At 37.9% G+C, this 14,076-nt stretch overlaps 1 protein-coding gene across 1 annotated transcript in view; it reads right to left on the reverse strand.

Annotated features, from left to right (window-relative positions):
- The window catches only part of LOC127641302 (DENN domain-containing protein 1B-like), a 122,204-nt gene extending 110,108 nt beyond the window's left edge, over nucleotides 1-12,096 (reverse strand). Inside the window, exons 1-2 of the mRNA XM_052124211.1 lie at nucleotides 12,019-12,096; nucleotides 11,457-11,521 (exon numbers count right to left, since the gene is read on the reverse strand). Coding sequence (XP_051980171.1) covers nucleotides 11,457-11,521; nucleotides 12,019-12,035 — 82 coding nt within the window. The 5' untranslated portion in view covers nucleotides 12,036-12,096. The remainder of the gene's footprint in view (nucleotides 1-11,456; nucleotides 11,522-12,018) is intronic.
- Nucleotides 12,097-14,076: the final 1,980 nt, after the last annotated feature.

Genomic DNA, 14,076 nt, shown 5'->3' on the forward strand with positions numbered 1-14,076 from the left:
AGTGTCTGAAATGACAGATTAACTATTCAACACATCCTCAAATTTGTTACGAAACTCCTAGGAAAAAAATTGCCAAGAAGTCTTTCCAAGGTTTTACAGACTGACTACGGTGCGCTTGAACGAGGAAGTCTAGATTTCTGGGATGTCACAGTGCTGTGATGAGTCCTGCGGTATGCTGCCTTTCAGATTACTCCAATCAGTAGATCCGTTCTGCTGTCATCTACACGAAAACACCCATCCGCACATGGAGGAATAGGTCCTATGCAGACTAAAGGCGTTTTCACACAAGGCGTTTTGGAGCATTTGATTCGTAACCTGGCACATTTTCTCCTTTGATATATGAACATGGCAATTGCACTCGGATCCTCACCAAAACAATCGATCCAAGACCTCCTGAATGAGGTGGTCTCAAACCAATGGAGCGGTTTGCTTGTGGTGAGAACACAAACCAACCCAACGGACCAATGCAACAAATAATATCCCTATAAAAACCACAAACATACCTGATGGATCTGCAGAGAACAAATCTGTAGGTCAGCACTAGTGCTGCGCGATTAATCATCTCGCAATCGCAATCACAATGTCAGCCTGTGCGATTATATGATGGCAAATGCTGCGATTTTATTAAATAAACAAGTGCATGTGATGTGTGGGCGTGACAGCCCATTCTCTCTGAAAGCTGTTTGCCCATTTTCTACATCGCTAATAAAGATGACCAGTCAGTCTCCGTTTAGGGAGTGGCACGTGTGGTCATGTCATGTGAGTTTCCGGTGTTCAGCGTGGAATTCATGTGAAGATGGATGCAGAGCAGATCGACACTGAACTGGTGGCCAGAAAAAAGAACACAGAAACACATATCACGGCTAGGCGATATGTCTTTATTTCATCAATAATTAAAGTTAATATAATACGGGAGCATGACATGTAAATAAGCACAAACTCCAAAACTGTCATTCTCTGGGGGTTAGAGCTGCTTTAACCAGTCGCGGAAGAGACCAAATCTGACCGGGTGTCGATACCGTGAGAGATTTAAAGTTCTGCCGGCTGATGCACACTCTAGCATGGAGACACTCGTCTCTCACCCCCGCTGTCTGCAACTTGCAACGAGATCATCATAAGATCAATCTTACGTGAAAAATAACATTAAAATGACAACAATAAAACACACACACACAGGTTTAGTGGTTTGATTGAGAAAACCACACTTTTACATCCACTTTCCTTTTCAAAAGAGTTTATACAAAGTACAGGTTACATCCTGCTTAAATGTCCCTGTTTGTTTGGACAATCTTACTTTCGTGAAAATTATTATGTTCTTATTCATTGTTCTATTTTATTTAGGTGGAATATTGAGAAAATAACAAGTTTGCAGTAATGCAAAGATATTATTTAATTTTGTAAAAATATTTTAATTTGAAAACACTGTGCATTTATTGTTGTTGTTGTTGCTAGTTTGTATGTTTGAGTTAAGAAATACACATTTCAGCATTATCAGTAATCTATTTGTGCATTTTCCTTGATAACCAAGCAAGTTTACTCATGATACCATTTGTTTATTATATTGCAATCGCATATTATTAACCTCAATAATCGCAATATTACTTTTTCCCCAAATCGTGCAGCCCTAGTCAGCACGTCGCTGTAATTCATAATTAAAACGTGCATAAAGCTGTTTGGCGATTATATTACACATAATAGCACATTTAAAAAATCAGTTACTTTATAATTCCTAAGGAAATAGTACAATTGCTTCTTTCTTTGGGATGGCGGCAAAACAAACAAAAGGTAGGATGACGTTAGCATCTTTATTATAGATGTAAAACATCTTTACTGTACATAGCTTCACTCTTTCTGAAGTGTGTTTGTGTATGTGCAAAGGAGAAAGCGAGATCTCCGTGTCCATGAGAACAGGCCTTTTTCAATACAGAAATAACGCAAAAAGCAACTAATGACAGATAAAAAAATAACCATGATGAATATTTTACAACTCATATCCATCCAAGTGATGGATTATTTTTGATATCTGACTGGAACGCACATTTTGTGCCATGCGGAAGCCTTTTGCATAACAGTGACATAAACAGTAGTAGAAAATTTGTTAAATTTGAAAATTAAAAAATGTATGCAGGCATATAATTTTAACCAGTAATTGGATTTAAGAGCTAAATACCTGAACAGTACACAAATTTTGACCAAGGACAGTTTGCTCACATGTGACATTATAACAGTTTTGGTCCTTTCGAAATGTTGCCTTGTGAAAGCGAACCAAACCAAAAAGAAAATGCAACACTGTGACAATTTAGCCTCAGTTTAGGAACATTTAAACGAGCTACGGGTCTGAAAACGCCCTAAGAGAGAAGGTGTGTGGGTCAAACCACCGTAGTAGAAACAGGTCGACACCCTGCAGGGCCTGACTGTTCCCGTCACATTAGCTGATCTTCATTTGCCAGCACTGGACACTCCATTATTGGGCAGTTCAAGCTGCAAAGTATGCCACATATACTTGATGAAAAACAAAACCTCCCACCCATTTTTGTTTTGTATGTGTGTTTGAAAAGGTAATAAAGCGAAACTGTGACCGCCTACTTTTTCAGCAACATTCGCTCTGGAAGGTTTTACCCATTTATTTTTTTCCAAAAGGATTTCATAAAATTCTTCATAAAAGAGTTCTAAGCCATGAGCCAAACCAACCAGCTCTGAAGTGAAACGCACCATTACAAACTTTGATTTGAACCAACAAAAATATTGAAAATTGGACAAATGACGAAAGTACAAGTCTTTGTACTTAACTTCTTTAATGAGGGAATGAAGTACAATCCCATGAAGCATTGTGAATGATTTAATTTAATTCAAAATGATGGAAAATATAAAACTACTTATTTTATGTTGTTGATTATAAAATAGAAATGCTATATTATAATTTTATTGCAAAATATTCAGAAATATAAAAATATAAGTATGTATAAGTAATATAGAGTGAAGGGAGACTCATTTGCGTTTTGGAAGTGGGCAGTTACTGCAGAGCTCTTTTTGCACCTTGTTCCGCGACTTCCCTACATAACTGGGGGGCCTTTTCATTCATGACTACCTCTACAGCAAAAAAACATCAATGCCAACTTTATGTATGCCCACTGGCATTCAGTTCATTTGCAGAGAGAGAGCAGGACAAACAGGCCTAGTGTGGCCTCACTATTCCTGAACACCAAAGGGGACCCATCTGGACTATTTTGAATTATATTTTGTATAAACATGCACTAGTCAGAAGTCTTTGACCGATGTCATGTATCTAGCACTGCTTTTAAAAGACGCGGTGTAACAACTCTAAAAAGAAGCCATTCGTTTTCATTCAGCTGCTGCCTCTTGTTGTTTTGACCTCAAGAACGTCCTGGATGCGTTCTTTCACTCATCTGCGGTATTTTTAATTGTTGGTCTATGTAAACATGCACAAGATGGACGTTTTTGACCATTTCCAGCAATGTGATACTGTATGTGCTTGCGTCTATTCCCCATGCTTTGGACTAGCTATATGCGTCTTTTTTCAGCTCATATCAGTGTGGATTGCTTGTGAGCCAGTCATTATACAATTCAAGCTTTGCAAAGGAATTGTCATTGAAGGATAGGGCAGTTAAAAACACTTGGACATGACCAAAAACATAAGTTAACCGTTTCATTCATGAATATTCCAAACATCATGACTGTTTGATAGTTTATGGTTTTAACAGTTGTGCTTGAGGTGATCAGTGAAATATATATGGATGCAATGTGTTGGATGTACATTACATGATCATATTTTACTAAATGACGACTGTTTTGGTGCAAAAAAAATTAACTTGACTAACATTTTCAGTGGACCTCAGGGAAGATAATATAATTATAAAAAATGAGCATTTCATTACCCATTTAAACTGGGATAGGAGAAAGTATTTTGACATCAAATATTTACACAATTTACCTGTATGCAAAAACATAACCAATTTGTAAGGAGTTGTATCGACACAAAATAGTTTATGATTATGTGACATAAAATAAAATTATGCAGTGCTCAACTGTTGAGGAACTGGTAAATTTGGCAAAACATCCATCATAATCATAAATTCATATATTCAGTCTCAGTGGAAAAGCATCAGACTGTTCACAACTAGCAAGACTTTTCAGCACAGCAAGGAAGAAATAAGCACATCACTGACTGTAAGAGTTTCATGAAGTGAAAATCAGTTTCACTAATAACTTGCATAAATGGGGTCAATCTGAATTAAGTTCTAAGCAGGGGTGGGAGGGATGTTATACTGTGTGGCTTCAATTTAAAGCTTTTTCCCATCATTACACTGTATTTTTGGATGATGCTGGCAAAGAGGAACTGGGAAGATTTGATGACGTTGCACAAGTATAATGAGGGTAGATCAAACCGAATAGAATCCACATGGGTATAAAGTAAATGGAAGTCATGCACATACTATCCTGGGCATTTGGCTGTTGCCATTATGACTAATGACCAATCAACACCATCTTAGGCACAGTGGCATTGTTAGTCTGACAGCAGATCCCCAACAAAGTGTTAGCTGGCTCTGAACCCTAGACACAGCAGAGCGCCAATCAGGTTATTTAACAAGGTGGGGGACAAATGGCAAAAAATTCTTGTCTTGTAGTTTCTGTCAAAGTCTGGTGTGTTCACTTTGAGTCATGAAAAAAAGTTTTGGTTTTTCAGTAGAAATAGTATTTCTAAGGCTTTTTTTAAACATATATTTAGGTAACTCAAACTTACATGACTGAATCAAACAAGTTCATCTTGTAGCCCACAAATGTTACAGTCAATCTTATCATGTGGCTTGTTGAGCACGTGCTCAAAGTTGTGCAGATTACTGATTTGGTTGCTTAAGGAGACTTCAATGCCCACATGATGATGTGAACATTAACTGAAGCTCCTGACCCATATCTGCATGATTTTATGCATTGCACTGCTGCCACACGATTGTTGTCATATACATCTCGGCCATCCTGCTCTCTAGATGTCGGCATTGACCATTAAAAAACCCATATTGCGTGATCTCAAACTACTTATTTTCAAATATACATCAAAATATTTTGCAATAAAATTGACATTTTTAATTGTTTTATACTTATAATCAACACATTTAAATTAAATGGGCTTTTTTTTTTCCATAATTTTTTATTTAATTAAGTCTTAAAAGGATTGTGGATCATTCCCTAATTAATGACTTTATGTACACAGTCTTGTACCATAATTTGTCCAATTTTCAAATACTTATTTGCTTTAAATAGGGATGTGCGGAACGGCTAATTTCACTGAAAAAATGTTGAAGTCGACTAGACTAAAAAGAAGCCAACCTTCAGAAAACAGTAAACAAAATGAGTTTATGCAACTCATTTAAAATACTTCATCTATTCCAAATCGACCATTTAGTCGATTAGACACGCACATCCCTAACTTTAAATCAAAGTTTGCAATGTTGTGATTAACTTTGGGTCTGGTTGTATGGTCCATGGCATAGAATGCTTTTATGAAGGTTTTTATGAAATCCCATGAACGGGAAAAATACCTTTGGAACCATGACAGCTGAAAATGTTGGGGACACTGTTTTGCTCTATTGACCAATGAGAAAAGTTGAATGGGTTACACTATATTTGTAACCCAGACTGACTGGCCCCAAGAAATAAACACAGAAATAAAGCTGTTGGTCATCGCTGGAAAATTACTTTGCTAATTGCAGCACAAGCGCAGTTGTAAAATTCAGGTCTATTATTTTTATTGCTTTATTACAGTGTGCAATCTGGATGAAAAGACGAGGCAAAGACAGGTAGCATCTGTCTCCACCTACTGCCTTGGCACAATCACTATCATCTGCTGGCTTTGGCACTGGGCATGAAACACATCAATATGGCAGTCATGTTTAATCCAATCTGGCAAAGCATTCATATTCTAATGTTAGCTGAAATAAGTCACCTACTTAGCAATCTCTGGGCCTGTCAACCCCAGACCTGTTCTGGGAAAAGAAAGCATGGCATTAACTTTTAAAACAATCTGTTTCTAATGGATTCAGTTTCATTTGGGGAAAACATATAAAGCCACAAGTCGAACTTCGTGACATCGATTACTAATAGAGAACAAATATGCACCAATGTATCGGCCAATCATCTGTATTGGCCGATTGTTTACAAACAGCAGAAAATCAGGGCCAATTATTTCCCAGTTAAAATTGTGGAGAAATGCATCGGACAGTTACCCTACAACTTGTGCTGGGAATGCAACAAAATGTCTGTTGTGTGGAATTACTTTGAACTGAATGACAAAGAAGGGCAGCATGGAGGCTAAGTGGATATCATTGTTGCCTCACAGCAAGAAGGTCACCAGTTCGAGTCCTGGCTGAACCTGGGCCTTTTGATGTGGATTTTGCATGTTTTCCCCTTGTTAGCGTGGGTTTCCTCTAGGTGCTCCAGTTTCCCCCACAGTCCAAAGACATGCAGTTCAAATGAATTGAAGACTCTAAAATTGTAAGTGTGTTAGTTAGACCTGTGATGGACTGGCCACCTGTTGCACTGCTAGAAATAAACAAGGTGACAGTAACATTAAAAAATTTAACAACTAATTTGATCACTAATATTGATTATTTGATTGAGTATATTGGGCTGCTATTATCATGCATCTTGGGCCACCTTTAAAAAAAGCGGTGTTACAATTATGAAAAGGAAAAGCAATTTGTTTTCATTCATCTGTTGCCTTGTTGTTTTGAGCACAAACACATGGTCGCATTCTCGCACCCACCTGCGCTAATTTTTATTGTTGGTATATGTAAACATGCACTAGATGGACGTCTTTTTATGCGTTTCCAGTGATGTGCATTATTATCCTGGAAACTGGATGCATCTAGTTCACACCGTGTACTGTCATGTGGATGTGTCTTCAGCATCGATTTAAGGATTTTTCCGCTCATATCAGTGTGGATATCTTGTGAACGAGTCATAATATGATTCAAGCTTTGCAAAGGAACTGTTTTTGAAGGATGGGGCCTGATAAAAAAATGTAAGTAAACCATTTCATTCATGAATATTTCAAATGTCATGGCTGACTGATAGTTTATGGTGCTGAGTGTTAACAGTTGTGCTTGAGATTAACAGTATAATATATTCGGATGCAATGTGTTGGATGCGTGTTATGTATAAACCCTGAAGCTTGTTCATTCTCTTACGATTGTGGTTGAAATATGGCTGTATTTGAGGGGCTGCATGATGTTAACCAATCATAACAGTGGCCGGTTTCGTGGAAGTTTAAAGGAGGCACTAAGTCCAAAACTGAGCATTTCACACATAGGGTCAGAAACAGGTAGGAAATTTATAATATTTGACTAAATTGTGACTTTACTAACATTATCAGTAGCCCTCAGGGAAGATAATACAATTATTTTCTTTAAAAAGAGCATTTCATGACCCTCTTTAAGAGCTTCTTCTCACTGAACCACAATCTATAGACTAAGGAGGACCAAGAAGAAATGTTATATCAGTGCATCCCTGATTACTATGTAAATGGCAATACTATGTGACATTCTGAAACTCTTGAATAGATTTTCTAGTAGTGATGCATTTCAGAGTAAACTGAAAGAGGGAAATGAAAGATGACACAAAGCAAATGGTAATTTCCTCAAATAATGGGAGTATCTAGCAAAAGGCAGACCAACCTTACACACACACATACATACATAAATACATCAGATAGTGGCTTTAAGCTCTTGCAATTCTGAAGTTCAAACACAACAGAACAGAAATCCTTGAAAACATAAGCATATGGGGCATGATTAAATTGATACCAACCTGGGCTTTGGCAAAACAAAACAAAAAGGATTCATTAAACATGGTGGACCTGCTTAAGGAAGGGCTCACATAGTCTATAATGGAGCTTGATTTGGCCGGCTTCATTTAATCTCCAGAGGAACTGAGTAGTTGAGCTATTTAAATATCAAATTAGGCTAAAAGACTCATGAGGTGAGTAGAGGCAAAATGTCTGACAAGATACATTGAGTCCGCTTGAATGCTTCATATTACCACAACTCGACTAGAATCACTCCATTTGGCTACAAAAATATGTTTCAGGCAGTATGCAACCAAGATCCCCTAGGTACGGTTAATATCCAAAGTCTCTGAACAAGGCGAAACACATGAAACTCAAGAACTGGGCAGAGAGCAGTCAATCACTTGCTCTCAATTGGAAACCAATTGACAAGAAAAAAAGTGGTGTGTTAAGATATTGAATGTGGATAATGACATGTCTGTTATCATAGGTTAGAACTGTTTCCTGCCCTACATGGAGTTTGTAAACTCGAGGAGTCATGGCGAACTTCTTGGCCCTATAGGCCAATTTATACTTCTGGGTCGAACCTACGCCAAGGCTATGCATAGCTACAGTGGTTGCGGTGTAGCTTACACCGTCACCTGATGAACACCTCTTCAAAATGTAAAAACGCATCTATGATTGGTCTGCTTGTAACCAGAGAAAGAAGAAAAGTTAGCATTGCAGTTTCTCTGAAATTATTTTAAGATATATGCATCATATCACATTGTAGTTGGACAAGGGACATGGATTTGGACAAGGGACTTGGACTCAGGAGAATTGTTTTAATGGGAAACATCTGCTATTTTATATTCTGTTTATGTTTCATTAAGTTACAAGTGAAAACGCAACAAAAAGATACATCGGTTTCAACTCATGAACTCTTTGCTTTTTTTCCTCTGGGCTTTTACTCAATAAATATGTGGTATGTGAGTAACACAACATTCATTGGATTCTACAACATAACTTTCTGATCTATATGATGTTTTGACCGTATTTGACAGTATGGTGTACAGTAAGTAATCATACATTTACTTGGCACATTATTAGGAACACCTATACACCTACATATTAGTGTGATTATCTAATCAGCCAATCGTGTGGCAGCAGTGCAATGCATAAAATCATGCAGATCCAGGTCAGGAGCTTCAATTAATGTTCACAACAACCATCAAAATGGGGAAAATATGTGACCTCTGTGATTTCGACCATAGCATGATTGTTGGTGCAAGACGGGCTGGTTTGAGTATTTCTGTAACTGTTGATCTCCTGGGATTTTCACACACAACAGTCTCTAGAATTTTCTCAGAATGAAGCCAAAAACAAAAAACATACAGTGAGCGGCAGCTCTGCGAACGGAAATGCCTTGTTGATGAGAGAGATCAACGGAGAACGTCCAGACTGGTTCGAGCTGACAAAGTCTACGGTAACTCAGATAACCACTCTGTACAATAGTAGAGCAGAATAGCATCTCAGAATGCACAACATGTCGAACCTTGAGGCGGATGGTCTACAACAGCAGAAGACCACTTCAGGAACTTTATTAGGACCTTAGTGTTCCTAATAAAGTACTCAGTGAGTGCATTTTATTTGTTATGAAAACTGAACACTTCTAATTTGTCAGCATATTAAAAAGAACCTGTTCTGAGTTTTTTATATTGCCTATACGCATTGTCCAGCTTTTAAGCTTAAAACAACACACATTTTGTGTTGGTTAAGTGAGTAGTAATTAATTAATTAGATTTTTTATAGCGCAGAGTATGCCAAAATATGTATTTATAATTATTATTTAAGCGACTTAAGAACAAACCACAGCACAGGCCATTATGCAAAGCCTACAGTGTAGGTTTAATGCAGGAGTATAAATTGGCCTTAAGGCCACTTAAAATGAAGCTGCAATCCTGAAAGTCAACGTCAGGAAATGAGACAAATGTCAACATAATGAGGGAAGAGGGTTATAACTCGGGGAGACAACAGCTCATTTGAAACTTTCCTGTCAGTAGTTGGACCAGAAATATTTTAATTTTTTCAGTCAGAGCAAAAGCTTCTTCTGTGAACCACCTGGGTTTCAGATCTTTCATGTCAAGTAAAAACAGTAATGATAGTTTAAGTATAGGAAACAAATCAGTGATTTGATATAGGATATGCTGAACATATAACAAGCAGTTTATTATGTCATTTTCACTTACATTAAATGTAACCATAGAAATGTTTCTTTCCTAAAGATTTTCATAGTGGTTCCAGTCTATAGCACAACAATCACTGACTTCTCATTTAAAGATGCTTAGCTTGCTGCTCAACCTTCGAGAGCTCAAAACATAGACAACAAATCAGAGTCTATCAACCTATTTCATACACACACACACACAAAAAATTATCTTTGAGTTTGAAGATAAAAAGTGCATAGACGAAGTCTCAAAGTCGAGCTGAAAAGAGCAAGCACTGGGTTGAAATGAAAACCCACTATTAGAGTATTTGACCACAAAGCAATTAATTCAACACCTACAATTTCCTTCCTGAGAATCCCCCAGACATGAGATGAATCATTTACTCATCCTATTTCAAGCAGATCCAAGACAAAAACAAGAATGACGAGTCGCAACTACAAGAATTCAGAAAATTAAACATAGTTTTTATCCTTTATATTACACTTAACACTTATTGGTAAAAGAAAAAAAAAGAAAAAATTTAAATCCATCGCATGTGAAACAGACAGCTCATCATTAAATGGAAAATTCTCATTATTTACTCAGCTCAATATCGCAGAATATCTCAGCTCTGTAGGTCCCATGCAAGTGAATGCTGACCAAAACTTTGAAGCTCTAAAAGGCACATAAATGCAGCATAAAAATAATCCATAAAACTACAGACCAAACTTTTTTTTCCGCTATAAATCTTGACATCAGCAGTCTCCTTGGCAATTATGATTTCAAACTCGATTATACTAGCACCATCTTGCACTCTGTGCAAGTGTCAAGCACAAGGAAGTGTAATCGAGCTTTAAATCTCGATCGCACAAAGACTGCAATGGCAAGATGTACAGTTTAAAAGGAGTTACAAATTGTGTCTGTTCGTATCCAAAACCGATCTTGTCACTTCAAGAGACGTGGATTAAGCTAGATGTGTATTATGGATTACTTTTATGATACATTTATGTGCTTTTTGGAGCATCAAAGTTTTGGTCACGATTCACTCGCATCATAAGTACCTACAGAGCTGAAATATTCTTCTAAAAATCTTTGTTTGTGTTCAGCAGAAGAAAGTCATACACATCTGGGATGGCATAATGGTGAGTAAATGATGAGAGAATAAACATTTATAGGTGAACTATACCTTTAATATGTCAATCTAAATGAGATGCCTTGATTACTTAAATAGCCATTTTTTTACTAAAGTCAAATATAATCAGAAAACCTGCTAAACAGATTGAATGAATCATATACTGTAATTATAAATAAAAGCCATAAAATACTCTATGAATAGCAATAAAAAATAACTTAATAGTTACTGACTCAACAAATAGGTAGCTCTTTTAAACTTATCTAAACATATATGCCTATGTGTTGTTTAGGTCAAAAATAACAATTTAAACGCAAAATATTAAGTGCGAGCTCACCTTCATTTTCAGACGATGGACATGCGACCTGAAGTACCAAATCAATTGTTCTCGCAGGATTCTCGCTGCAAAAGAGAAAAACAAACCCAACTCAGAATAACAGAAACTTTACCACACATTTTGACGAGGCTGACTTTGAAACACTTAAAAGGTCGACATGTCATTAGGCACACTGACTGAGGTACTTTGTCATGTTTGCTTTTGTACATTCACAACAGTGTTGCGCTCCATTGGTTACGCTATATTACACTATACAACCATATATGCTGCTAGTAAGAGGTGTTTGCAGTGTCTAATCCCTGCAAAAGGAAATTTTTGCCGCTGTCAATTCAATGGATGTGCTGGAATGCGGCTAGGCTAGTTAGCAAGTTTGAGGTAAAGCGCTATAACCGGTCAGCTGGACCTGTCATACCCTCCCAGTTGGCTAAACGAGCTAACTAACGGGCTTACAACCGCCATTATCATTCATTTCAGACCGTATGAGAGACTTTTACTGCAGGGACTGTTGAGATGCACCGCGAGAGACAAGATTAATGTGTCAGGGAGACAACTGTGGACTTACTTTATCCTGCTGTCCATGGCTACAGCATCGCGTCAGCAGCAAAAAAAAACCGTCGCACACACCCAGCCACGCGCGCTGCTCGGGAACCTTCTAGTTTCACCGCTACCTTACACACAGTTGCGGTGCTGCTGCATTTCTCTCTGTCCATGCATACTCAATCCCCGGTGACACGGTACTGTCGGTATCTGTTCCTTTTGCTATGATCTTCCTTTCGTAAAGCACCAGGAAGTGCGGACATCATTTCATGACGTCGCGTCGTTTGACCAACACCTGGGTCGCTTGTGGGTTTGTGTGTGTGTGTGAACTTCAATGTAGCTGCATTTTTCTACCGTAGCATGCATGCGCAGGCATGTCTAATGATGCTGCATCTGCATTTTTTTTGTAAATCCCCTCACTAAGATGGTAATCTTTGTGTGAAGGTGTGTCTGTGGTGAATTGTAAATGAGTTTATGACATACATAATCGTTTTAAGAGAAAAGCACCTAAGCAGAACCTGTTTATAAAATAAAACCTTAGGGCTTCTAGTGGTACAGCAAAGGAAGTTTAAATTCACACCACCCACTCGAATAAAAAAATAGCTTGTGTCAGTTGCCTTGTAACTAAAACCTGTTTAAATATACGGAAATGCTTTTGTATTTTTAGTACTTTTCCTGCATAGAAGTTACAGGTTTTAGTAGGGTCAATAACCCCTCCCCATGCATTTATGTGCTTTTTGGAGCTTCAAAGTTTTGGTCACCATTCACTAAAAATCTTCATTTGTGTTCTGCAGAAGAAAGTCATAAATATATGGGATGACGTGACTTTTAGTACATTTGCTGCAGAGATATTACCACAGGGTTTAGTATGGCCAATACAGAGAACACTTTGGTTATTATTATCTTGTCATTTGAAATTATGTTTTATGTTGAATTTGTATAGTATGTAGTTACTCCTTTTTTTAAAGTAATATTCCAGGTTCAATATGAGTTAAGCTATAAAGTTATATCCAATTTTACAACTTCATTGCCATAACAATGTAACGTGGTAACCCTGGGGGTGGGGGTGTAACCTACCCATGGCGTGGACCAATAGCAGTAAGAAGTTGTTTAGTATTTGGTTAGAAGTTTTCCCAAGAAATTCGCCCAGGTGAGCTGTTAAACCATCAAAATGAACGCAGAACACCTTCTTTTTGGCCAGATTTCTGCTACGTTACATCATACCCATTTGCTCTTCAATTTCGTACGTAGTATATCTGAGCCTTAAGGTGCTGCTGAGAATTTACAGATTCCCAATCAGTCATCATACTGATTTCCCTTCAGTATTAACTTCATGAGAAAAGTAATATACTCAGATTTATCAGTATTAATGTACCCAACCTTGGCCTAACCATTAGTTCCACTCTTCTTTACAATGGTCATCTCCAAAAAAATTCAACATGACAGAAACTCCCCTAAATCCCAACATAAAATCCCCTTCCCAGTATCAGCAATACATTGATGCAACAAATAATATACACAATATAGTCCCAAATTCCAACATAATTAGATTATGTGAACATACCATATATGGAGTGTACTCAATTAAATTAAGTTGAGACCAAATGCTAAATAGTTGTGTTGCATGGGAAAATGGGTATCTCAGTGAGTAATTACACTGACTACCACACCTGGAGTTGCAAGTTCGAATTTAGGGCGTGCTGAGTGACTCCAGCCAGGTCTCCTAAGCAACCAAATTGGCCCAGTTGCTAGGGAGGGTAGAGTCACGTGGGGTAACATCCTCGTGGTCGCTATAATGTGGTTTTCACTCTTGGTGGGGCGCGTGGTGAGTTGTGTGTGGATGCCTCGGAAAATTGTGTGAAGCCTCCACACGTGCTAGGTCTCCACGGTAACGCACACAACAAGCCATCTGATAAGATGCGCGGATTGACGTCTCAGATGCAGAGGCAACTGAGAGTTGTCCTCAACCCCCGGATTGAGGGGAGTCACTACGCCACCATGAGGACTTTGAGCCGCATTGGGAATTCCAAATTGGGCAGAATAGGGGAGGAAAAAAATAACCACACACACACAAAAAGATTTG

Source organism: Xyrauchen texanus, chromosome 50 (assembly GCF_025860055.1).
Source record: "Xyrauchen texanus isolate HMW12.3.18 chromosome 50, RBS_HiC_50CHRs, whole genome shotgun sequence".
In the NCBI taxonomy this organism is placed as follows: Eukaryota; Metazoa; Chordata; class Actinopteri; order Cypriniformes; family Catostomidae; genus Xyrauchen; species Xyrauchen texanus.